Below are 27,191 nucleotides of genomic sequence, written 5' to 3'. Positions count from 1 at the left end.
CCTTGCACACAGGTACATTTTATTTGAAAGAATATTAGTCGACTGTGTTTCGAAATTATTTTTACAATAACACAAGATAAAGAGAAACCTTGATGTTCCAAAACATAGTCGGTTATTATGTCGGTGGTACTGAATCGGAACATTCCCTGGAAACGTTTTAAATATAAAGGATTCTAGATATACAGATGTCAATTCCTTATTCCTAAAGAAAAACAAGGCATCCAGTGGTAAATAAAATGTTAACAAGGTTAAAGTGCAATACCCACAATGCCAGAAGATATTTTACATGTAATGTACACAACACCTTTTAATAAGAGGCAAGTTAAGACAAATAAAGCATAGACAGTTCTTATGAGTCAGAGTTGACTTGATCCAGATTAAACAAAAACAGAATCCTGGTCCTCGGGCTCACTCAACAGATTCATTAAGTTCAGATGAACATTTTAGGTCTAACAGTTCTCTAGCTATTAGTCTTTGTACAATACACACCTTTATCAGTAAAGACCCATTTCTAGCTGTTGGTCACGGTAGCTATTTGTTCTGCTTGCATTTTGGATAAGACACAAATAAAGTAAAAACAAAAGCATTAAAAGCAGAAAGTATATCTTACATCTAGAAACCATAAAATATTATCTGATCATATGGATATAATCCAGGGAAAATATATAATATAACAAATAAAAATACAAATAGAATTAAAACATTAAAATTAAAGGTCCAACTGCATAAAGATAATGCATAAATGAAAATATGTTTGGGAAATAGATTTCTATGAAAACGTGACCGCTCACAGCCCAGAAACATAAAAAGCAGACAGATATCAATTGAATAAATCACAGACATCTATTAATAACGTCTATTGTCAAAAGCATTTTCAACAAAAAAGTGAATTAAGAAAGACCATAGAAAAATAGATAGGACTAGGCTCCTTTCCCAATCAACCACTTATAGCTTGCAATTACATGTTGTTAACCACTGTATGCGGGGCCTCCAGGAAGTTGCCTAGAGCCTTGGCACATGAATGTTGTGTTAACCAAAAGCCATGTTGTTGTTTAGCCTGGTCCCAGATCTGTTTGCGCCATCTTTCCAACTGCAGTATTGTTATTGTAAAGCCAAACATGACAAATTCCATGAGTTAGCAAGAGAGCAGAAACAGACAGGCACCCAGGCTAGATCACATTTGCATTACAAAAAAAGTAATGTGTATAAAAATGTATATTGAACCTACAACAGCAGTAATTTGGAAAGGCTGCATGGTCACAATTCAAAATCTATTTAACGCCAAGTTGATTTGATAAATTCACCTTGAAGTAGCGCACAAATAAAAATGTTTAAACATTTTTCTTTACTCCTAGAATGTATTAAACAACCAAAGGGTGTTGCAAGGCAGGCAGTGTATGGGAAATTAATCAAATTATATTGCGGTATTATATTAGTGACTAAACCACAGAAAGAAATACCGATAGCTGTAGCACTTCATAACCTTTGGCCCCGAGAAGGGTAAACTAAAGTGGATGATGCTGTTAGATAGAAAACAAACAAGTCCTGGTCGGGGTCAATTCCATTTTGAATTGACTTGTCCTGGCCAGCCATGGACTCCTTCAATCGGACTGATTTCCTGATAGACCAGAGGGTGAAGAGTAATCAACATTTAAAAATATAAAATAAAAAAACAGAACAGGGACAAACACACACATAGCATCTATGATGCAGTTTGGAAATGATCAGCTGGACAGCTGCCCACGTAAATGTTTTTGAGGCAAACCAGGATAAGGAAAAGTACTTATTTTACACTCTCTACTTAAAACGTTCATCCCTTCAAAATGGGCTGTGGTGGCTGGTAGGTTGGCATGTCGTCTCCCTCTCACACAGCCACTGACCTTTGTTACAATCATCTAGGTAGTGTCCCAAATGGTACCCTGTTCCCTACGTAGTGCACTACTTTTGACCAGAGCAGTAGTGCACTACGTAAAGGGCATTTTATCATAAAGGTCAAAATAGGGGGAGGATAATCACACACACACACTTGTGTATTGTTGTACTGTGTCTGTTGGTGGGGATATGCTGCTGCTCACTCAGACAGCCTTGGTTGTATAGCACTTTACAGGAGAGGCTGCTGATAATAGGCCTGTTGCTGCTGTGGGGTCTGGTGCGATGAAGCAGCCATTTGATAGGAGGCTGGTGGCAGGTTGGAGTTCTGATAGGCCGACATGTCCATCTGTGGGGCTACACCCATCTGTGGTGGGTAACCGGCAGGTGCATATGGAGAACTGCAGTGAAGAGACAGAATAGTACAATAGTTGCCACCTACCGCAAGCATAAAGGCCGACATTTAACCTTAACACAGGAGCAATGCCCCCCTCCCCAAAAAACTTGGCTCACAACGGAGAGGAGAGGCCTACCTGTAAGGAAGCTGTGCTGGCTGACCATTGGGAGATGTGACGTTAGGGGGGAGCGACTGGAGTGGTCCGGGTTGGTCAGAGCCCATGTAGGCCTGCTGGCCTGGGGGTCCCTGGGGCATCCCTGGAGGCATGTAGGAACCACCAGCCTGACCTGGGTATCCCTGAGAGAGAAAGAGACCGTGTTCAATATGAAATTTGATCAAATATATATTTGTATTTTATTTATTTAACCAGGCATGTCAGTTAAGAACAAATTCTTATTTACAATTACTGCCTACACCAACCAAACCCGGACAATGCTGGGCCAATTGTGCGCCGCCCTATGGGACTCCCAATCATGGCCGGTTGCGATACAGCCTGGATTCGAACCAGGGTGACGCCTCTAGCACTGAAATGCAGTGCCTTAGGGCTGGAGCAGCGGTCTATTAGGGCTGGAGCAGCGAGTGGAGCAGCGGTCTATTTCATAGTACACTCACTGTATATTGATTTACTCCACAAAAATATAGCATACGTTGGCAAGAAACAACATTACTTCAGGTGCAGGCAGTTACACAAGGGACAGCTTGTTTCTAAAATGGCTTTGCAGAGCTGTGCAGAAAGTGACAAGGAGGTAAAAAGAGTCCATGCATGACCACTGGAGTCTCCCATTAGTCTACGTCTCCAAGGAGGGACAATGACATCCATCATCAGGGACAAATTGCACAGCAGACAAAACACACGAGGTCACACAAGGTCTGCGTCTGAAATGGCATCCAGTTACCTACATAGTCCAAATACTTTTTTATTTTTTTTAACCAGAGTCCACCATATGAATATGGTGCCTTTATGGACCCTGGCATAGTGTCTGAGGTCACCTGGTTGTGGATGTACAAGGTAGTGACCTGAACAGAAAGTACATCACAGTGGTTTGTTTCTTTCTCCTAATTGACCTGCATGGGGAGTTGAGAGGCAGGTGCGTAGTGGGGCTGCTGCTGGGACTGCAGTTTGGAGTAGGCTGTGTAGAATGGTGCCTCGTTCATCAGTTTGTTATAGAGCTCCAAGGCCTCCAGCACCTTCACATTCAGCTCAGACAGCTCAGAGTGTTGCCTGCCAGGGATGGAGGGAGAGAGGGCAGAGCGAGTGAGGTGGAGGGGTGGAAAAAGAGAGAGAACCGCAATGCGAAGGAGAGAAAAAAAAAAAAAAGAGGTCATCACGACACTTGTAGGACAAAGACTAAGGTTCTGCGAGGGTGATGATCCCTGGTACTCATCCAGATAGTCAACATAAAGCAGGTATAACTAAATTAATAACTATGTACTCTGGCCAACATATTTGACTAACCAATGGAAATAAAGGGTGTCATGCAAACACTGCAGTATAGCCTCTAATATACTATTGGAAATATTGTCCATTTTGAGTAAGTACACTGCAGTATAGCCTCTAATATACTATTGGAAATATTGTCCATTTTGAGTAAGTACACTGCAGTATAGCCTCGAATATACTATTGGAAATATTGTCCATTATGAGTAAGTACACTGCAGTATACTGCAGTTAAATTGACTTTACCTGTCAATGTCTTCCAGCTTGTCATCAATCATTGGATTCATCTGCTCACAAGCACCTGAGAGGGTAAAGCATTGATCAAGTGAGGCTAAACAGACAAAAACAGTGAGTGTAGTAGTCAAGCCAACTGCAGTATGTGTGAGTGAGTATATAGTCAAGTCAACTGCAATGTCAAGGAGCATGGGATTTATAAGAGCAGTAAGTCATTGTTTTATACCCTCCAGTTGGACCAGCTCTGGGCAGTCAGGTGCTGCATCAGCAGGGTCAGTATTCTGGAGCAGATACAGCGCTCCATCCATCTTCTCCTGGGTGGGGGGAGAAGAGAAGAGTGTAAGAGAGAGGGGGTGAGGGACAGGTGAAGGGAGGAGAAAGTCATATGATGCTACAGGGTTTTCATTGGTCTAAATTATCAAAATGAATGGTGGACTGATTGATTGTACCCATTTAACCCATTTAACCAACTATGGATAAGCTAAATTATATAGGCCTGCAGGTATGTACAGCCATAGGCTGAATCCCAAATCACTCCCTTCCCCTTGGTCTTCCATTTGTGCATTCACGCGCACCTCCGCCATATGCACATCGCACCAGGCTTCACAGCAGCAACAGGCCTACTATCGGCAGCCTCTCCTGTAATGGCAGGCAACCAGGGCTGTCTGAGTGAGCAGCAGCATATTTCCACCAACAGACACATTGCAAGTGTCCCAAAGGTAGGGGATAATTAACTCTCCAACTCTTCAGCCAAGCCAGCAAGGCTGCAGGCTTCAGAGTGAAGCACTATCCCGACACCCACCGCAATATGTTTGGAGTTCGCAATGTAATACAAAAGACTGGAGAGGAATTCTTAAATATGCCACGTCTGATTTCAAGACCTGACACAAGTAACAGATGAAATACCTCGCGAATAAATGTTCACTGGTACGGAGGTTCATCTTCTAAAGTGACAGGGGGATTTGTTCATTCGAATTTCATGCCAATTGTATTATTTTAAAGTAGAACATGAACTGCATCAGTCAAGTCACGGGTGTCCCGAAGTTGATGGGTTTATTGATCCCCTCGCCACTCTCTGGAAGTCACCCTCGGACTTTCATCAGCAACATGTGACAACGTGCGAGTGGTTTTGGAAGCACCAATATAGTAGGTCCAGTACGTAGAAGCACCCACCTCATCTATAAAGACAGGCTCAGACTCCACTATGGCTTCTATTTTGGGCTCCTCCGGGGCTGGTGTCTTCTCCACATACGTTACTGTTAGGAGAGATTTACATTTGACATTTAACCGACACACTTATCCAGAGCTACTTTACGGTCAGGATTTCAAACATGAAACCAAACACTAGAACGACTCTCCCTGCCTCAGTATGAGGGTACAAGAGAGTGAGGTATGGTACAGGACAAGGGGAAGTACCTACCTAGTTCAGGCTCAGCATTGAGGTTGGTCGTGACAAAGTTGGATGGGAAGAGACCTACTCCTCTGTGGTTCTCTCCTTTCCACCAGTTTGAATCACTGTGGCAGCAACATGGTGTTATCAGTTCAAACATTCTTGTAAGTAAAACCATTAAATTTTGTTTCCATAAAAGGACTGCAGAACCTGAGAAGGTTGGCACTAGATATATGACTGAAGAAAATTAAGTTGAAGCGTGGTTTCCACATTTGCCTATACAATAGGTCATCACATAGGTCAGACTCAGGTTTCCATAGCAACACGTCCTTAGCTACCTGTCGTCCAGGACTAGAATGAGCTCCCCTGTCTTGAAAGTGAGCTCATTGTCTTCGGCGGCCTCAAAGTCGTAGAGCGCCCGCACCTTCCGAGAGTCCTTGCTACCCCCGCCTCCGTTGGTGTTGAAGGGGGGGTCGGCGGACACGGTGAGGGGCCGCATCTCAGCATGCTGCTTCTGTTCCTGCAGGGACAGCTCGATAGCTGCAGATAGGAGGACAAAGGCATGAGGGTCAAAACACATATGTTTTAATCTCTCTAATAATGTATTTATTAATCCACCTGCACAGTTCATAATGTAATATAATGTGGTGTTCTAGAATATGTTGGATAGGATCTGTACCTTTGGCAAGGTCGTCATCGTCAGATGGTTTACTAACAGCAGGTGTGGTGACCTTTAGGCTGGACCCCTGATGACAAAGAGGTGGTTGGTTATAGAGAGCGAGAGAGAAAGCCTTCCAGAACAAATGGGGATTTGGATTATTTGTGACGCCACCTGTAGGGATTAATAGGTACTACAGGCTTTCCATGTAATATTGTGGTAGTAAATAGTATGAATAAGAAAGGCCCTCAAATAAATCATCACTTCATATGCTTAAAAATATAGCCCAACAACAGGAATATAGTGACATTCTATGAAGAATAAACTGTTGTCTGTGAGAGGGGTTGGGCAAAGTAGTTTCAGTAGCAAACACTCAGCCGACACTCAGCCGACCATTTCAGCTCGGAAGTAGGCTAAGCAAATAAGCACCAGACTGTTCCTCAATCACAGCAGGAAATCTCACCCCCCTTATAGGTAGAACTATAGGAAATTACATTCGGCGCTAATGCCTTAAAAAACAGACACACAAGCTCCACCCTCCTCTTTTTTGGCAACACATGGGTGAGTGAGCAAGTGCACTGAGAACACAGGCAGACTGCACAACACGGAGCCAGCGAATGTATACACACAGAGCTTATTTGTTACAGGGGACCACAAGTGGAAGTCACGAGGAGAACTGTGTTTGAGATAGGTAGACGATAACAGTTGTTTTAGTTTTGTTGGCGAGTCTGGCTACAATCAGAGGGTAGAGTACTGAAAGATCATGGTGAATTTTTTAAATAAAATGTCGGGTCAATTGGTCTATTTTCCAGGTAAGGCGCATAGTCCCTCAAAGAACATCATAACATCAAAGCCCCCTGGCACAAAAACTTGTCAATTAAAACAATAGCCAAACTCTTTTAGGTGGGAGAAACAGAGTTAGTAGGGAGGGAAGACTGGCCACAGCTTATACAATGATATCAAATGTTATTGGTCACATACACATGGTTAGCAGATGTTATTGTGAGGGTAGCGAAATGCTTATGCTTCTAGATCTGACAGTGCAGCAGTATCTAACAAATTCCACAACAAAACCTAATACACACAATCTGGTAAAGGAATGGGATGAGAATATATAAAGTATAAAATATATGGATGAGCAGTGACAGAGCAGCTAAGATGCAATAGATAGTAAAGAATAGATAGTTAAGGATACCGTATATACACAGACACATATGAGATATCTAAACATCCTTAAAGAAGCATTATTAAAGTGACTAGTGTTCCATTTATTAAAGTGGCCAATGATATCAAGTACATAGGTAGGTAGCCCCCTCTCTGTGTTAGTGGTGGCTGTTTAACAATCTGATGGCCTTGAGAAAGGATCTATTTTTCAATCTCTGTCCTAGCTTTGATGCACCTGTACTGACCTCGCCTTCTGGATGGAAGCAGGGTGAACAGGTAGTGGCTTGGGTGGTGTTTGTCCTTGGTAATCTTTCTTGCCTTCCTGTGACATCGGGTGTTGTAGGTGTCCTGGAGGGCAGGTAGTTTTCCCCCTGGTGATGTATTGTGCAGACCGCACCACCCTCTGGTGAGCCCTGTGGTTGTGGGCGGTGAAGTTGCCGTACCAGGCATTGATACAGCCTGACAGGATGCTCTCAATTGTGCACCTGTAAAAGTTAGTGAGGGTTTTCGGTGACAAGCCAAGATGCGCCTCCTTCACCACACTGTCTGTGTGCGTGGACCATTCAGTTTGTTGTTGATATGTACACCGAGGAACTTAAAAACTTTCCACCTTCTCCACTGCTGTCCCGTCAATGTGTATAGGGGGGTGCTCCACGATCATATCTTTTGTTTTGCTGACATTGAGTGAGAGGTTATTTTCCTGACCTCCTCCCTCCCTGTAGGCTGTCTCGTCGTTGTTGGTAATCAAGCCTACCACTGCAGTGTCGTCTGCAAACTTGATGATTGAGTTGGAGGCGTGCATGGCCACGCAGTCGCAGGTGAACAGGGCGTACAGGAGAGGGTTGAGAACGCACCCTTGTGGATCCCCAGTGTTGAGGATCAGCAGAGTGGAGATGTTTCTTACCTTCACCACCTGGGAGAAGCCCGTCAGGAAGTCCAGTACCGAATTTCACAGGGCTGGGTCGAGACCCAGGGTCTCAAGCTTAATGATGAGTTTGGAGGGTACTGTGGTGTTGAATGCTGTGCTGTAGTCAATGAACAGCATTCTTACATTGGTATTCCTCTTGTCCAGAGGTATAGGGCAGTGTGAATATGATGTCAGTTCGGTTGTCATCTGAGACATTCTCATCAATGATAAGATGACAAACTCTACAGTGGAAAGTCTACACATCAGAGTTATCGGATTCACATGGAATTGTTGTTCAATTTAATTTAATTGTTCAATTTAATTATTTGTGATGGGATGAAATGTGATTTTAGCTTCAGAAATGTGACATTTGTGTTTTCATAAGATAGGGCTGCTCAATCAGTGGCCCTCCCCTGTGAAGGGACAAGGGCTATAAAACTGACAAGGTACAAATCTGTCGTTCTGCCCCTGAACAGGCAGTTAACCCACTGTTCCTAGGCCGTCATTGAAAATAAGAATTTGTTCTTAACTGACTTGCCTAGTTAAATAAAAGGTACAAATAAAAAAAATAAGAACTACAGAACGAAGCCAACATCAGCATGAGCTTTGGTTGTGAATGGTAGGAACTTTTGAACTCTTGTTCACTACAGAAGTGATACCTCCTAGCGGTTGAGTTAGCGACCGCAGCTGCAAATGCAGGTTAGGAAGGAACAGACAGAGTATCCCGTCTATCACACAACAACGTTACTACAACGTATCCAATTGACCACCAGAGACATTCTTCAAAGGACAGAGGACTCGGTTTGGCAACACGGCCTTCCATCTACCACCAACCTACTGAAGCGCAGCTCAGAGTAAATATTTATTGCATTTTCCTTTTCCAAATGGCCGTTAATTTAGAATGCATAAGATACTGTATTTACGATAGCACAGCTTCTCCCAGTGTCTCTCAGTCTTCCAGCTCTTTCACTCCAACCCAGCCCCTTTTCCTTTGTGTAACAAGCTGTCATATCTGTTCTGCCCGCTAGGAACGTTTTGCTTTATGACGTAATTTCTAATCAAGTTATGATGAATTATGTGCATGTGAATTCTGTGTGATTAGTTAAGTATTTAGTAAATAAATAAACCCAATTTTGTATTGCTGATTCAAATTGTTAGCCAGGGTTCTTGCAGATAACCAAGAATTTACAACTTTCAGATGAGACTGAAGTAAGATGAAGATTAATGTTGACTGCTATGGATGTAAAATATTACTAGGTCTTTAAGAGTTTATTCGGAAGATAACAGCTCTATAAATATTATTTTGTGGTGCCCGACTCTCTAGTTAATTACATTTACATGATTAGCTCAATCAGGTGATATTAATTACGGATACATTTTTCATAGAATAGCATGTCATATCACTTAATCCGGCATAGCCAAAGACACGACAACTACATGATGACAGAACTGAGTGCTACGGGGCGATAGTATTTTAGTTCAGTTACCTTAGCTTTCTTGGGAACAGGAACAATGGTGGCCTTCTTGAAGCATGTGGGGACAGCAGACTAGGATAGGGAATGTTTGAATATGTCCGTAAACACACCAGTCAGCTGGTCTGCGCATGCTCTGAGGACGCAGGTAGGGATGCCGTCTGGGCCGACAGCCTTGCTAGGGTTAACACGGTTAAAATGTTTTACTCAAGTCGACCACGGAAAAGGAGAGCCCACAGTCTTTGGTAGCAGGCCATGAAAGTGGCACTGTATTGTCGTCAAAGAGCACAAAGTTGTTTAATTTTTCTGGGAGCAAGACGATGTCCGCAACGGGGCTGTTTTTCTTTTTGTAATCCATGATTTTCTGTAGACCCTGTCACATATGTCTCGTGTTGAGCCATTGAATTGTGACTCCACTTTGTCTCTATACTGACGCTTTGCTTATTTGATTGCCTTACGCAGGGAATAACTACACTGTTTGTATTCGGTCATGTTTCCAGTCGCCTTGCCATGATTAAATGCGGTAGTACGTGCGTTCAGTTTTGCGCGAATGCTGCCATCAATTCACAGTTTCTGGTTAGGGAAGGTTTTAATAGTCACAGGGGGTACAACATCTCCTACACTGGCCCACCGAGTCAGCGTATACATCAATGTTATGGTCTGAGGCTACCCGGAACATATCCCAGTCCATGTGATCGAAGAAATCTTGAAGCGTGGAATCCGATTGGTCAGACCTAAGCACAGGCGCTTCCTGTTTTTTGTTTCTGCCTATAGGAGGGGAGCAACAAGATTGGGTCATGGTCAGATTTGCCAAAAGGAGGGCGGGGAGGGCCTTGTATGCATCATGGAAGTTAGCGCAGCAGTGGTCAAGTGTGTTACTCGCTCGTGTACTGCAATCGATATGCTGATAGAATTTAGGTAGCCTTGTTCTCAGATTAGCTTTGTTAAAAATCCCCAGCTACAATAAATGCAGCCTCAGGATATATGGTTTCCAGTTTGCATAATGTCCAGGGAAGCTCCTTGATGGCCGTCTTGGTATCCCCTTGCGGGGGGATAAATATGGCTTTGACGATTAGCGAGGAGAGTTCTCTTGGGAGATAATACGGTCGGCATTTGATTGTGAGGAATTCTAGGTCAGGTGAACAAAAGGATTTGAGTCGTTAATCATGAAACATACACCCCTGCCCTTCTTTGTGCAAACAAAGGATCCACTTTGGGAAAGTTGTATTCCCGGTTGTAGTGCTAGTTGTGCTGGTAAATTGAAGTCTCTCTGATATCCAATAGTTCTTCCTGGCTGTATGTAATAACGCTTAAAGTTTTCTGGGCTAACAATGTAAGAGATAATACATTAAAAAACAATACTGCACAGTTTCCTAAGGACTTGAAGCAAACCTGTCATCTCTATCGGCGCCATCTTCAGCAACACTAGGTTAGGGGGATGGACGCCAGGCTGTTGACTACTTTACCTGTGAGCCAGAAGACGGGAAGGCGACCCCCTCCTCTCTCAGAGACTTAATGGTGGCACTGATCAGACTGAGCTGTGGATCTTTCTGGAACTCATCACACCACTCCACCATCATCCCCTTCAGCTTATCACACACCTTGGGGTGGGCCTGCGGGGATAATAGTAATTACTTTTAGGCTACTTACTTATTTGATCGAGGCAAAACATTGACACAAAGAGCTTGATAGAGCCAGTTGATTGTTATCCTCACGTACATAAGTCTGAATGTCATCAATTCACCAGACATATTTCAACAGAAAAACTTGGACAGCTTACGTACCCTGCTCAATATAGCTCGGACTTCAGTGGCAAAGTCCCGTGAGCAGATTTCTAAGTGAAAGATTCTTCCACTGTTATTGACACAGGCAGCCAGCAACTGAAAAAGAGGGAGAAAAGCCAGGTTAGTCCAGTAGTCAGCCTGGATGATCTATTTTGAGGCTTTACAGTAAAACAAGAGTAACGCTTTGATTCACATCCACACCAAAGTTTAATAATTGATTAACACATTAACAGATATGACACCGGGGGGAGGGGGCTAAAGTTGATTGAGTGAGAAGAGAGAGACAGTTAAAAATAGAATGGTGAGTCAGAGAGGAAGATCACATGTTCTGACGTTGAGCATCATCACTCCATAATAACACTGAGCAGCAGAAAGAACAAAACAGTAAAAACCTTTCTAGGGCCATGGATCATCACACTGACTGTGCTGTGGCAAGGCTGCCCACGGCGATGATACTGAGTTACGAGCTCAGAGCTCTAGAACTGCCAAGAGCAGCAGGAGATGGACCACTCCTCCCAAATACTTTATTACATCCGACTGGAGTGTCATTGAGGCTTAGGGCAACAGTCAGTTTTTGATCCACCAGCCACAGTGTATAAAGAAATTCACACTCGGAAGAAATTCTAGTACATTGTTCAAACTCTGTTGTCCATCATATTGCAGGATTCTTGACTCATATTACCTGTGTATATGATCCCAGTCACTCAACAACCTCTAGGGCCTGACCCCAGGAAGTGAAAAACCTGACCTTGCACTAGGTTCACACCTTTCCAATATATTTCTACATTGGCTCTAGGCTAAGTTGAACTCTATCATACATTAATAAAACTGTTATACAGTAAGGAAAACCGCAGGATTTTCCAACGGTCTAGTGAATGATGTATTTTGTCTTAACACAATGAAGTGACTCACGGTGAGGGCTTGCATGGCAACGTGTGGGACCTTGTGGTTTACTCTCTTCATCACAGACCTCAGGCAGTCCTTAGCTCTGGGAGAAGACAGGCAGGTAGAGACATACGATTAATATGGCACACAAGTAGTAGGTTATTACAACATGAGTCATCTTCAATATACGCTTATTAATTGCATATTAAAATAGCCCACTCCCCTCCAATCTTCCTGGAGACCTGCTGATACACTATTATGACTCTGTAGTTTCACATATTACAAATACTTGGAAGCAATGTTCCCGATAAGAGAAGCACGAGATTAGAAAGTTGAGTGAAGTTCAGAGTTGTCGCCATTAAAAAAAAGACACATAACGTTTCCTTTTGCTGTGGGAATTGTGATCGAATCAATGAAATATTAGCCACTTTCAATGCAACATACGGAAACAAAAACGAACTATGTAAGACTTAGTATGCAAAACTAACTGTGCAAGAGATTTTGTTGTAGGCAGAACGCATCAGAGTATGATTCTGTGCATTGACAGGCATGACACAGGCTCGTACTCTACACAGACCGATGCGCCATAACCAATCAGAGCTGCGTTAAATAGACCTTTGCCCTATATGGATTTGTGCAGTTCACTTTTACAGTATGAGCGATTGCGATTATTATGCGCTTGTTTTGAGATCAAAGCAAGAGCTGAACGTAGCCATGTGTGCACATTTGTTAATAGTTTTTGCTAGTTAGTGAGTTATTTGCCCAGTTATAGCTAATTTGTAGTCAGCAATGTGGGAATGATTGCTTCCTACAAGAGCACAAAACATGTACATTTCTAGCCATCTTCGAAAGATAGTCAGGCAAAGAGCTTTTCTTTATATCTTAAAGGGACAGTGTATATTTTGAGACAGGCTTGAATAAGCTAAGTAGCCAATAGGCAGAGGGTAGCATAATTTGTCTGATTCTCTGCAATAATCTGGAATAAAATGTATTTTATTTTGTAGAGTGGTTTCTTGCATTAAACAACTACATTTTCAGTCACCTCCTTGCCTGAAGTGGATAAACAGGTTAATGTCAAGCCCTGCATGTTTTTTTTCTCTCTCAAGAGTCTCATGGAATGTAGGCCTACATTGAACAACACACGTTGGCTGCTACTGCCATTTCCATGTTAAAATGTTATGTGATGCATTTTCTCCATTGTTTTTTTTATTGGTAGGCCTACATTGTGATCAAATAGCCACAGTAGCCTACTTGAAATCGGGTACAGCCTCAGTGTTCACAGTAAACGCGCACCGGAAGTTGCATAGATATTTCACAAGGTTCAAGTTTGCGCTCAGCAGACATGTGATTTGCTCAGTGACGAAAAATATTAGAGAGAACATTGCTTGGAAGTACTTGAAAATTAGCCAGGCAGCTAGTGCTCTGGTCCAAGTAAACAATTAAGTTATTTTTTAAACAGGAAGTCTCATTCCAGCTTACCCATTGGGTGTATGTCCAACCCTGTCACAGATATCCATGATCAGGGCCCAGTCCTCCACTGTATTGGTTTCATTGGTTGCTTTCTCTGACAATGTGGTACACCGGGATACATGTGGTTAGGTGAGAGAAGAGAACCTGTGGTTCGGCATGTACTGTCCATATTATCGCTGCTTTAAACAGTTTGAGCCTGTATTTTCATAGGAATGACAGTTACTACTTTTATGGAGGGTGTATGATTAAACTAGCAATAAAGCAGTTAAAAATAAGTTATTCCTTATAACTTCTTTGTTATGAAATAGCCATTACACATCGGTGACTAGCTTGTTAGGTGTAATTGTACAAAGTTCAAATAATTGTGTACAAGGGAAACATGAGAGCTTGTTCCAAAGATGATAAACTGCTCATGGAAAGAGGGTGATTTGCGTGTAACATTTGTTGAAGTAAACCTAAAACTAATCCAACATACATCTGGCTAGTTAACTAGATAGATGGCTCATGACGTTCTTTTTTAATATGTGAGTTTGTTGCAGTTTAGGCTGTCTCGTTATTTAAAATCGTTGATTAGCTACAATACACTGATTACACAACAACTAGCTAACATACTCGCTAGCTAACATAAATAGCTAGCACAGTGGTAGCTAGCTAGATAGGTAGTATGGCCGATGACTGTCTGCTAACCCTGTGACTATAAGTTAGACTTAGAGAGTTTACCAAACCACATAACTGGTTAGCTATTTGGATAATATAACATTTGATTATAACGTCAACGTGTAGCCAATGATATGTATAAATAAGGTGTCCCCTTCTGTATGTGGTGTAGCCAGACTAGTTGTTGTTAGCTTGCTGGCTAGCGGTTCTGTCGGTAGCTAAAATGAAGCTAACTAACAGTTAGCTCACTCCGAATCAAATTGCCCAAATGAAGTGCTCAACTTACCAACATCTTGGTCGAATGGATTCTGCGCAAATAAAGGCATATTTATCCCTTTAAACCAACCGACTTTGTTGAGAAAGAAAACGTATACTATTTTTTTCAATAATATATATATTTTTAAATCCCTTCCTCATCCATCAAACTCTGTACACTTATACCAGTTGCTCTTCCGTAAACTTAGGTGGCTGCAAAAATGCCTGATTTATTTTTTTTAATTAAATGCAAAAACTATAGAACTCAAATCATTTCGACACTTATCGATGCACATATATTTCAAGCTAATTAAATAACGCAAATTAAAAATGTCTGTATTTCTACATTCAAATGTATAATGTACATGCAAATACAAATATACCTCTTATGACGCTTTAAAAATGTTTTTTTTTTCTGGTGTAACACTGCCACCAGTGGGTGGAAGAGGTACGTGAATATTCCATTGTTCCTTTCCTCTTATTTCTTAGGCTTATAATAAAAATGGAATGGTTCGAAAAAACATTAAGTACATTACCACACATAAAGAACAACATGCAGCAACAGTGGTACATATAGGACCATAACGATATTTATGATTTGTTGTAATTCGAAATATGGGCTATCCGATACGCACAGTATTTTGTTTGTTTTGTGCCAAAAACCCATACAAATCTACGGCATTAACAACTCAAAAGCAATCACTAAGCTAAAGTAAACTGTTTATGGTGATGTTTCGGTAGGGGGCGCGGGCTGCTGGTCCCGTAAAATATTGCGCAGGCCCAGTTTACGCCTTTACGCCTGCATTTCTTGATTTGGTGGACTGATTGGAAGAGTAGCTCTGCCTGATTGCTATTTTCTAAGCATCTGGCACACTAATCGGGCAGCGCCAAGTGGGGTTCAGTCATGTCAGCACCTGCTATGGGGACCACGAAGACGGCTCACAGTGATGTGGACCCGAAGAAAAAGAGGGGACCGGGTGCCCTGGCTACGGCGTATCTGGTTATATATAACGTGGTTATGACAGCTGGGTATGTACACCATTCTGATACACTTTTTTTCCTGGCCATTTTGCTCAATAATGCTTGTATTTTGGAAATAATGATAGGCAAATTATTAAATCATTCCCATGTGAACAACTCTGCTTCGCTGGCGACACGTTGTCGATAACTCGTTTCATTGTGCTGCCTTACAGCGACATTGCAGCGTATCATTTCAGTCAAACACAGAACTAATGTGTTGTTACTTTGTAACAGCCTCCATCGGAGATTTATCAATTGTCTGTCTTTGGTTACAGTTAGTTCTAGTGCGCGCCCACAAAACACCGCAATTTGCTATGTTGCCTAGAGTTGCAACTGTAATCGCGTAAATAAATCAGTCAAAAGTTTGGACAAACCTACTCATTCAAGGGTTTTCCTTTATTTTTTACTATTTTCTACATTGCAGAATAATAGTGAAGACATTACAACTATGAAATAACATTGCAGAATAACAGTGAAGACATCACAACTATGAAATAACACATGGAATCATGTAGTAACCCAAAAAGTGTTAAACAAATCAAAATATATTTGAGATTCTTCAAAGTAGTCACCCTTTGCCTTGATGACAGCTTTGCACCCTCTTGGCATTCTCTCAAGAGAATGCCAAGCGTGTGACGACAGCTTTGCACACTCTTGGAATGCCAAGCGTGTGCAAAGCTGTCATCAAGGCAAAAGATGGCTACTTTTGAAGAATCTCAAATCTCAAATATATTTTTATTTCTTTAAAACTTTATTGGTTACTACATTATTCCATATGTGTGATTTCATGGTTTTGATGTCTTCACTATTCTGCAATGTAGAAAATAGTAAACATAAAGAAAAACCCTTGAATGAGTTGGTGTGTCCAAACTTTTGACTGGTACTGTATGTAATATATATCATTTTAAGAAGGATGTAATTATGTACAGTAATAGCTATTGTTCTTTATGCATATCCGTTACACGTACTGCATGTAGTTTTGCAACCACCATTTGTTAGTTTTTATTTTTACTATAAATAGTTGTTTTGGCAAAAAAGGTTATGACAGTATTTCTGATTTCACTCAGCATTATGATTACAAGTTGTTGTGAAAGAAATTGCACAAGTGCAAAATGCTGGATGCGCTCCTGTCCTAACAAGTTAGGTGACGTTCCTGTCTGGTGAGGTGATATTTTCCCTCTGTGATACTTGTTCTGTTTATTGAGTACCAGCTACAACGGCTACACCGTGCCTTTTCAGGGGCTATATAGCCTGCTCAGTTTCTATTACTAACTTTAGTAGATTAATATCTATCACGTTCAAAACCTGTCACTCCTACCAATCACGACTATTCAAGAATATGACTGTGCAGATGCCGCTTCCATCTATGTATTAGGCCTACGTTCTGTGTGGCTGGATTGTTTTGCTTTACCCTGTCCTCTAAGAGTAAACTGAGGCTATTATTTGATACCAGAAATGTATTTCCACCCAGAACTCCTTGGAAAATAGTTGCAGTTGTTACTGAGTAGACTATCCTGGCTAAATAACTGAAATAAACATGACATGTGTGTGTTCTTCCAGCTGGCTGGTCATTGCTGTGGGCCTAGTGCGGGCCTACCTTGTCAGAGGCAGCTACCACGGCCTGTACTTCTCTATAGAGAAACCCCTGAAGTTTTTCCAGACCGGTGCACTCTTAGAGGTGAGTGGATGTAGGCCAAGTCTCTGTTGTAGGGCCTCAGGGTCAGACCTGGGTCATGTTCATTAGGCACACTAGTAAAATATTATGCAACAGAAAATGGAAATCGGTATACTTTTTCTTATTTGACAAGTTCAGGTAGAGACCCCTTTATGTCACTTCCTTACAAAATGGTTTCTCCCCACTGAACAAAATCTGGGCTTTTATTCAGAGCACTTAACAGGACAGCCCCTTATCTCTCTCTGTGTGTGGTACTGTATAAATACAACTTAATGGCAGGAATGTTCAAGCACATAGCACTGATGTATTTTTAAATAGAAACTCCTCCACAATGACTGGCCTTGGCCTTCCCCCGCTCCCACCTCTGTGCTACTTACAGACAGCACAGAGGCCTAGCAGGGTGTTACTGTGATCCTCTCCAGCCACACTGTAACACAGAGGGAAGGGATTAGGCCTAGTGGAACCCAAGCTCAGTCTACATGTTGCTCTTATTCCAACTCCCTCCATTCATAAAAACACCTTTAAACACGGGGCATTTCCAGTGATTATGTTTTGACTAGTGCACTGGCTTTTATCTAGTCCTTGACTAGTAGAATGAACTGTCTTGGTGTACATATCCACTATCATAGGATTGACAGACTACATCTTATTGCCATATTTAACCTTGATTCACTAAAGAGCAATATGAATCAGCTGTGAGATCAGAGTTTATAATCACATACATTTAAAAAAAAGTCAATTAGTCTCAAACTCATGTACTGACAATCTGTGTGGAGATACAATTAATTGCATAAAGTATTTACACTGACCATATGGTGTGACTGTATTTATGCTGAGTGTTTTTATTTTTATTTCCGTTCAGATATTGCACTGTGCAGTGGGTAAGTTGACGTTCCTCCCTCTTCTCATGGTCAAAGTTGTGTAGTCTCTACCGGTCATGTGGACATAAGCCCTACTGAGAGCCTTTGCCTCAGATAGAGATAGCCTTTCCAGGCTGCTAAGATAAGCCTGGCCTGATGGTACTAATGTGATAACGAGCATGTCCCTGCTCCATTGTGTTCGTTGCACTCCCGGTTCACAGTCCACTAATTATCTGGGATTTGAGGCTAACTCTTACCTTCATTATTGCAGCTGTCTGTCTCTGTCTGGACATGTGCTGCCCTCTAGACACTACACACATGTAGCCCACAGTTTAGTCAGTGTAATACAATGAATTTTGTAACTGGAATTGGTGTGCTATATTTTCTGCTATCTTATATCAGCTTTTGTGTGCTGTCTACGAATTAATAGTCCAACACTTGACATACTTTTGCACAAATTTAATATATGATGTCTTCTCCTTTCTTCTCATCATGTATTTTGCTCAGTATCACTGTTGTGAAGTGGTAAAGCTGTATTTTGAGGTGATAAAGTACATATCTTCTAATGTGATGATCATGCTGTGTTCTCCTGCTCCAGGGATCGTTCCATCCTCTGTGGTTCTAACAGGGTTCCAGGTGTTGTCTCGGGTCTTCCTCACCTGGGCTGTGACTCACAGCGTCCGAGAGGTACATCTCTTCTTCATCTAATCATTCAGCCCCCCATTCACCAATTATGGAACTAGCCATTTATTTTCCAGTTTAGTTTGTTTGATCTGTTGGAATATCAGGATGAATCAGCACTGTGAATTTGAACATTTGAAAGCTAAAATATTACGGAGTGAGACAGTAAGAAATATTCCAACTTTATAATATGTGGTCATGGTTTCAGGGGATCAATGCCCCTAGATGTTGTCTTCATCCCAAAGAAAGAGACTTGCTGATGCCTTAAGGTCTGTGAGCCTGAAATAGTGAACATGCTTGAAGCCAATAGGGTGAATAACACTAACATGTTTGTAAGGTCTGAAACGCTCTACTGCATATGTGTGTTTGAGTATTTGCAACTATGTTAATCTACAGAGACTGACTTTTGCTTTAAAATCTTGTGTTTACAATTCTCTCTCTCCCATGACATGCAGAGTTACAGCGTAGTATAGTTGGTGCAACAAACTGCACGGTTCTGCTATAACCCCTCAGTCTTCCAGTTGAATGAATCTACTACAAGCTATTGCATGCTAGCTTTGAATTGTCTGCCCAGTCTCACCCCTGTCTGTTTGTCCTGTCTGATCCCAGGTCCAGAGTGAAGACAGTGTCCTGCTCTTCGTATCGGCCTGGACCATTACAGAGATCATCCGCTACTCCTTCTACACCTTCAGTCTGCTCAACCACCTGCCCTACCTCATCAAATGGGCACGGTAAGAAAAGCTCCCCGCTCCTCCTGTTGGCCAACTGAATGAGAGAGGCACTCACTTCACATTGGAAAGAAGTGCTGTAGAATTACTTTGTGTGTTAAATTCAAAAAGGGAGTTATAGCTATAGGACAGACACTTCAAAACCTTATTCCTTATGATTTATTATTATTATTTATTAATGTTAATGTGTTTCTATAGGCCATACTTTTGACTGGTACTGTATATACAGTGGGGCAAAAAAGTATTTAGTCAGCCACCAATTGTGCAAGTTCTCCCACTTAAAAAGATGAGAGGCCTGTAATTTTTATCGTAGGTACACTTCAACTATGACAGACAAAATGAGAAAAAAAATCCAGAAAATCACATTGTAGGATTTTTTTAAATGAATTTATTTGCAAATTATGGTGGAAAATAGGTATTTGGTCAATAACAAAAGTTTATCTCAATACTTTGTTATATACCCTTTGTTGGCAATGACAAAGGTCGAATGTTTTCTGTAAGTCTTCACAAGGTTTTCACACACTGTTGCTGGTATTTTGGCCCATTCCTCCATGCAGATCTTCTCTAGAGCAGTGATGTTTTGGGGCTGTTGGTGGGCAACACCGACTTTCAACTCTCTCCAAAGATTTTCTATGGGGTTGAGATCTGGAGACTGGCTAGGCCACTCCGGGACCTTGAAATGCTTCTTACGTAGCCATTCCTTCGTTGCCCGGGCGGTGTGTTTGGGATCATTGTCATGCTGAAAGACCCCCGTGTGGTTCTGGGATTTTTGCTCACCGTTCTTGTGATCATTTTGACCCCACGGGGTTAGATCTTGCATGGAGCCCCAGATCGAGGGAGATTATCAGTGGTCTTGTATGTCTTCTATTTCCTAATAATTGCTCCCACAGTTGATTTCTTCAAACCAAGCTGCTTACCTATTGCAGATTCAGTCTTCCCAGCCTGGTGCAGGTCTACAATTTTGTTTCTGGTGTGCTTTGACAGCTCTTTGGTCTTGGCCATAGTGGAGTTTGGAGTGTGACTGTTTGAGGTTGTGGACAGGTGTCTTTTATACTGATAACAAGTTCAAACAGGTGCCATTTAATACAGGTAACGAGTGGAGGACAGAGGAGCCTCTTAAAGAAGAAGTTACAGGTCTTTGAGAGCCAGAAATCTGCTTGTTTGTAGGTGACCAAATACTTATTTTCCACCATAATTTGCAAATAAATTCATTAAAAATCCTACAATGTGATTTTTCTCTCATAGTTGAAGTGTACCTATGATGAAAATTACAGGCCTCTCTCATATTTTTAAGTGGGAGAACTTGCACAATTGGTGGCTGACTAAATACTTTTTTGCCCCACTGTACATGTGTATATACATATACATGTGTGTGTATACACTGCTCAAAAAAATAAAGGGAACACTTAAACAACACAATGTAACTCCAAGTCAATCACACTTCTGTGAAATCAAACTGTCCACTTAGGAAGCAACACAGATTTACAATAAATGTCACATGCTGTTGTGCAAATGGAATAGACAACAGGTGGAAATTATAGGCAATTAGCAAGACACCCCCAATAAATGAGTGGTTCTGCAGGTGGTGACCACAGACCACTCCTCAGTTCCTATGCTTCCTGACTGATGTTTTGGTCACTTTTGAATGCTGGCGGTGCTTTCACTCTAGTGGTAGCATGAAACGGAGTCTACAACCCACACAAGTGGCTCAGGTAGTGCAGCTCATCCAGGATGGCACATCAATGTGAGCTGTGGCAAGAAGGTTTGCTGTGTCTGTCAGCGTAGTGTCCAGAGCATGGAGGCACTACCAGGAGACAGGCCAGTACATCAGGAGACGTGGAGGAGGCCGTAGGAGGGCAACAACCCAGCAGCAGGACCGCTACCTCCGCCTTTGTGCAAGGAGGAGCAGGACGAGCACTGCCAGAGCCCTGCAAAATGACGTCCAGCAGGCCACAAATGTGCATGAGTCTGCTCAAACGGTCAGAAATAGGCTCCATGAGGGTGGTATGAGGGCCCGACGTCCACAGGTGGGGGTTGTGCTTACAGCCCAACACCGTGCAGGACGTTTGGCATTTGCCAGAGAACACCAAGATTGGCAAATTCGCCACTGGTGCCCTGTGCTCTTCACAGATGAAAGCAGGTTCACACTGAGCACATGTGACAGAGTCTGGAGATGCCGTGGAGAACATTCTGCTGCCTGCAACATCCTCCAGCATGACCGGTTTGGCGGTGGGTCAGTCATGGTGTGGGGTGGCATTTCATTGGGGGGCCGCACAGCCCTCCATGTGCTCGCCAGAGGTAGCCTGACTGCCATTAGGTACCGAGATGAGATCCACAGACCCCTTGTGAGACCATATGCTGGTGCGCTTGGCCCTGGGTTCCTGCTAAGGCAAGACAATGCTAGACCTCATGTGGCTGGAGTGTGTCAGCAGTTCCTGCAAGAGGAAGGCATTGATGCTATGGACTAGCCCGCCCGTTCCCCAGACCTGAATCCAATTGAGCACATCTGGGACATCATGTCTTGCTTCAGTCCAGGTCTGGGAGGAGATCCCACAGGAGACCATCTGCCACCTCATCAGGAGCATGCCCAGGCGTTGTAGGGAGGTCATACAGGCACGTGGAGGCCACACACACTACTGAGCCTCATTTTGACTTGTTTTAAGGACATTACATCAAAGTTGGATCAGCCTGTAGTGTGGTTTTCCACTTTAATTTTGAGTGTGACTCCAAATCCAGACCCATGGGTTGATAAATTTGATTTCCATTGATAATTTTTGCGTGATTTTTGTTGTCAGCACATTCAACTATGTAAAGAAAAAAGTATTTAATAAGAATATTTCATTCATTCAGATCTAGGATGTGTTATTTTAGTGTTCCCTTAATTTTTTTGAGCAGTGTGTGTGTATATATATATATATATTTTTTTTTTTTTTTTTTTTTGGGGGGGCACCTATTTAACCCTATTTTTTTTTTAATGGTGTCATGGTCTGACGAACACAGCTGTAGCTCTATCACCTTCCACAGCAGGATGTGGAAGACTGACATTTTACCTGTACAATCTTATGTAATGCTCACCTGATTATTTAATGTGTGGGTTTAAATACTGTACACAGCCCTCTTTATTCACTATCAATGTATGAGACATACCGCCATGTCGATTGGTATTAACGATGGGGAAGTTCTTTGATGCTTTACACTAGAGTCTCTGTCATTCCGAGACGGTGGAAGTTGGGGTGCGAGCATCGTGAGAGAATGTGACTGCGCAGTTAAGAAACGCGTGTAAACGGCCTATCTTTTCTGCGACATAAAAGCTCACAGCACATAAAATATGCATCTAATACGAACTGAAATATTATCAGGAACGTGTTGGATTGTTTCATATCCTTATAACCGGTCAAACTGATGTCATTTGGAAATCTTCCACTGAAAATCTTTTAGCTGTTTCAGATTCAGGCTTTATTTAGTCTTTTAGGGCCCCTACAGATTATTCACCTTTTAGTTTTAACCATAAACTGGCACACCTGATTCAATTAGTCTTGACAAATCATCAAGGCTTTGACCCATCGAATCAGGTGTGCCAGTTTAGGCTTAAAACAAAAATGTGAAACGTCTGTGTGGGCCCCCAGGAGAGGGTTTGGTAACCCTGTTCCAGGGCAACATGTAATGACAGAGTTGCCTTCTAATTATTATAGGCAAGTTGACAAACAAATGTCTTCCAAACGTCAGAAATGATAAGATATCTAGTAAAGAAAATGTTTTTAATCCCTTTTAAAAAATCGTTATGCCATTCCTGCTGTCATTATATAGTGCCTTCAGGAAGTAGTCATACTGACATATTCTACATTTTGTTGTGTTACAGCCTGAATTTTCCAAGAACATGTTTTCACTTTGTCATTATGGGGTATTGTGGGTGAAAAATATATTTCATACATTTTGAATTCAAGCTGTAACACAACAAAATGTGGAATACATCAAGGGGTATGAATACTTTCTGAAGGCACTGTATATGTTCATAACAGAGTTATACGGGGCTGTATATAAAGAAACCTGGGCGTGTACGACACTCCATCCATAATGTGTTTTCTCAGTCTCAACCATGGCAACAAAGGCCTACTCATTGGGGAGGACCTTTTGTTGCCTGGTAGCAAATGATGATGATTCTTCTAATGTCAGCCAATGTTGTGGTGCTTCACTCTTTTCACCTTCAGTTGACTTTATAAAGACAGTTTGTGGTACATGACAGGTAGAGGAGCTGCACGATATGGACAAAATATTAAATAGAAACATTTTTTATGAATATTGTGAAAGCAATATGAGAACAAGAGTCTGAACTTGGGCATGACAACAAATGAACACGTCTGGGAGGAGTAGTTTTCTATCAGAACATGCTTCCCCAGTCCCTCTTAGAATATGCAGTTGCACAAACAACATGCGGCACAAGATCTGGGCCACCACCACTGTCACCATGAATTGAAAGTCAGCAGAATTAATTTGCTACAGTAGTGATATTGCAGCCTCTTTCAATCTGGATATTGTACATGTCCGTATTGAAATGTACTCCTTCCATCCGATCTCCAGGTACACATTCTTCCTAGTGCTGTATCCTATGGGAGTGACAGGTGAGCTGCTGACCATATATGCAGCCCTGCCCTATGTGCAGAAGACAGGTCTCTACTCTGTCACTCTACCTAACAAGTACAACTTCTCCTTCGACTACTACACCTTCCTCATCCTCACTATGGTCTCCTACATTCCATGTAAGTCTCTCTTTCTCTGTCTCTCGCCACATTGCATCTCCCCTTCATACTCGCTACAATACATCACTGATTTACTATTTCAGTAGTACACCAGTGATGTTTTGGATTGAGTATGTAGGGGAGATGCATTTCATGAATTACAAAAAGCGAACATCTAGACAAGCGAGCACCAAGTGTGAAGTAATGCATTACAATTCACTGTAAGATGCTTTGCGCTGTGAATTCTAATGCTCTACCTTGCACTTAGTGCTTGCTTGTCTAGATGTGGGCTTTTTAAATGTTGTGAAATAACTCATAAATATGTTTTAAGGTGTCTGTACTTAATTCTGCATATGATTCTATGGTTACTTTTTTATTTTATCTGACTATGTACTGACAACCTCCCGGTGTTTCCCCAGTGTTTCCCCAGCTCTACTTCCACATGATGCGTCAGAGAAAGAAAGTCCTGGCCCACGTGGAAGAATACAAAACAGAGTAAACACAGCAAACACACGGCAGACTGATCACATCATGCCACGGGAGGAGGCTTGGCAGACTGATCACATCATGCCATGGGGAGGAGTCTTGGCAGACTGATCACGTCATGCCACGGGGAGGAGTGGAAAAAGACGAGAACCTTAAAAAAAAAGAAAAAACATGCCTGACCAATTAAATATGTCTGCTTGTTGAAATACCAAGAAACTCAACTCTTTTTCAGATCAAGAAAATAACATGGGGAATGGGGATGATCGATCTAACAATGGTTCTTGCTAATCAGTTGGTTCGGTTTTGGGCTGTTGCCTGGCTATTAAGATGCTCTTGTCATTTACAATATACCAACTGGTTTTTGTTTTCTTTGTAAATAAATGCAGTTACCATGTTATCAAGATGCTATTTACTCAAAAACTGTTTTGTAAATTTGATGATGATCCAGTTCTGTTGCACTGGCCCCTTTGAGAGGCAGCAGAATGCTGTGCTGTTGCCTGTGACTCTGGTCATAATGTGCTGAATGCACTGATACAATCAATGCCCTCTTCTCTCATAGTTCAGTAGAAGACAAACACTAGAACCCCCCTCCATTCTATCACTGGTTGCATCCCAAATGGAAGCCTATTCCCTATATTATACTATTTAGGGAATAGTGTCATTTGGGATGCTACCATGCTTTGTGCTCTAATGAATAGTTGTCCTTTGTTAGGATGGATGGAGGGTTCCATATTTGTCTGACTCAACGGAGGACTATGCCTGTTTAAGTAATTTATTTCTGCGACTAGATTTTTCACCTGCAGAACTTCTGATCACATTCCATTTGGTTTAATAAAGCTTTTCTTTATTCTGTGCTTTACATAGTTTTGTTTTCCAATACTTATTTTCAAATGCTCAACTAACTGCAGTAATTCAGTGCTTATTGTCATAAAATAGCTTTTTGTTTTTATGTTTTGGATTTTTTGCGTTGACAATATTTGTTAATAATTTGGACCATTTAGGTTTCTTTCGAATCATATTATGTTGATTGGGTTGGGTATTGATTTGTAAATCTTTGTTTGAAGTAGGCCTCCATGACCTAGAGTGGATAGTATGTCGATAAGCCAACCAGTTTTACAGTTACTTTGCTTTCTTGTGTATATTTTCTGAGGGAACTCATTTATTTACTCAAGCTTTAAACTTACGGTGGTTCTTAAATTGTCATGGTGTGATGTTGGACCAAGACACTGGTGGACATTACCTGGAAAACATGTTGAAGGGTTAACCACAAATGAGCCAATACTCACACTTTATTTATTGACTGTTTGTTCTGAACTACAGTAGGGTGCCAGGACATGCACTGTCAGACACTGGGCTCCCGAGTGATGCAGCGGTCTAAGGCACTGCATCTCAGTGCTAGAGGCGTCACTACAGACACCCTGGTTCGAATCCAGGCCGTGATTGACCCTATGGGACATAGGGTGGCGCACTATTGGCCCAGCATCGTCCAGGTTTGGCCGGTGTAGACCGTCATTGTAAATAAGAATTTCTTCTTAACTAACTTACCTAGTTAATTAAAGGTTACGTTTAAAAAAGAATACTACAAAAACAGGACGCTTGCATGGACATGAGTCCATTAGATTAGAGAGCTTGTAGTCCTGCATTTCCAATTACTTAGAGGCAATCTGCAGTTGCTACATTTATTTTTGACTTATAAATTAAAGCTATATACCTATTGTATCTTGAAGAATATAACTTATAAATGCCTTATGAGCTTAGTTCAACTGTTGTACCCCATCAGAACCCAAAATATAAGCTTGTTTTACTCCAATATTTGTTAAAAATATAAATATAAACATGGTATAAACTCAAAACATCATTTTGATATCATGGATGATCAGTCCTTGTATCCATAGCCCTGTCTATGAATTTGAAAGTTAGTTACATTTCTCCATTCCTCAGCTTTTTACCAAAACAGTTGTGGGGTGCCTGCTTTGTTAATGTTTCAACTGCGGACTGTCTCTTTAAATCTAATACTGTAGAGAGTCAGGCATTTGCGTGTGTGTGGTTCAGAGTTTTTGTCCACCTCTGACTCAGGAGAAGGTAACTGAGAAAGCATTTTGCATATGAGTACAATGTAAAACCTTAACAGTTATCAATGTGGATGCAAACAGTAACTGCACTGCATTAACACAAACTCTAATAATTTGGTTTTAGTTTTGCCTAATAAATGGTTGTGGAACCAATGTGAAAGACAAACTAGATTTTGTGGACTTTAACTAACTAGAAAGTGTTGAGGTTGTGTTGTGTTTGAGTAGTGATCACCCTTTTGCTTCCATGTCTGTGGGACTGCATCTCACTGCATGCAGTTTTAGACATTGATCAGGAGTTGCCTGACACTGGTATTGCCCTGATGCTCTTTGGGATGTGTATCAGTATGTTTATT

At 41.7% G+C, this 27,191-nt stretch overlaps 2 protein-coding genes across 2 annotated transcripts; one reads left to right on the top strand and one right to left on the bottom strand.

Annotated features, from left to right (window-relative positions):
* Positions 1–14,801, bottom strand: LOC118366915 (signal transducing adapter molecule 2-like). The gene is made up of 14 exons (XM_035749750.2): positions 14,612–14,801; positions 13,678–13,762; positions 12,226–12,301; positions 11,314–11,409; positions 10,996–11,142; positions 6,008–6,074; positions 5,667–5,868; positions 5,359–5,453; positions 5,112–5,194; positions 4,165–4,252; positions 3,951–4,005; positions 3,332–3,488; positions 2,403–2,563; positions 1–2,270 (listed from the first exon to the last, which is right to left on the bottom strand). Exons 1-14 carry the CDS (start codon positions 14,649–14,651, stop codon positions 2,102–2,104), a joined length of 1,521 nt encoding a protein of 506 aa, XP_035605643.1. The 5' UTR covers positions 14,652–14,801; the 3' UTR covers positions 1–2,101.
* Positions 14,802–15,102: 301 nt separating this feature from the next.
* LOC118366916 (very-long-chain (3R)-3-hydroxyacyl-CoA dehydratase 2-like) lies at positions 15,103–25,625 on the top strand. Its single transcript, XM_035749751.2, has 7 exons — positions 15,103–15,609; positions 17,161–17,278; positions 18,138–18,156; positions 18,734–18,822; positions 19,426–19,547; positions 24,123–24,301; positions 24,700–25,625. Exons 1-7 carry the CDS (start codon positions 15,485–15,487, stop codon positions 24,777–24,779), a joined length of 732 nt encoding a protein of 243 aa, XP_035605644.1. The 5' UTR covers positions 15,103–15,484; the 3' UTR covers positions 24,780–25,625.
* The last annotated feature ends 1,566 nt before the right edge of the window (positions 25,626–27,191 follow it).

The sequence above is a fragment of the Oncorhynchus keta genome, chromosome 34 (assembly GCF_023373465.1).
Source record: "Oncorhynchus keta strain PuntledgeMale-10-30-2019 chromosome 34, Oket_V2, whole genome shotgun sequence".
Taxonomy (NCBI): Eukaryota; Metazoa; Chordata; class Actinopteri; order Salmoniformes; family Salmonidae; genus Oncorhynchus; species Oncorhynchus keta.
This window is presented reverse-complemented; position numbering and strand designations above follow the sequence as displayed.

What these genes read in the sequence shown, in the direction of transcription:
- LOC118366915 (XM_035749750.2), bottom strand. Translation starts at nt 14,651, where the DNA reads ATGCCTTTATTTGCGCAGAATCCATTCGACCAAGATGTTG. An exon ending in GTTGGACATACACCCAATGG is followed by an intron (nt 12,302 to 13,677) that starts GTAAGCTGGAAT and finishes GTCTTCTCCCAG; the next exon opens with AGCTAAGGACTGCCTGAGGT. An exon ending in CCAGCACAGCTTCCTTACAG is followed by an intron (nt 2,271 to 2,402) that starts GTAGGCCTCTCC and finishes TCTTCACTGCAG; the next exon opens with TTCTCCATATGCACCTGCCG.
- LOC118366916 (XM_035749751.2), top strand. Translation starts at nt 15,485, where the DNA reads ATGTCAGCACCTGCTATGGGGACCACGAAGACGGCTCACAGTGATGTG. An exon ending in AACGTGGTTATGACAGCTGG is followed by an intron (nt 15,610 to 17,160) that starts GTATGTACACCA and finishes GTGTTCTTCCAG; the next exon opens with CTGGCTGGTCATTGCTGTGG. An exon ending in TGACTCACAGCGTCCGAGAG is followed by an intron (nt 18,823 to 19,425) that starts GTACATCTCTTC and finishes GTCTGATCCCAG; the next exon opens with GTCCAGAGTGAAGACAGTGT.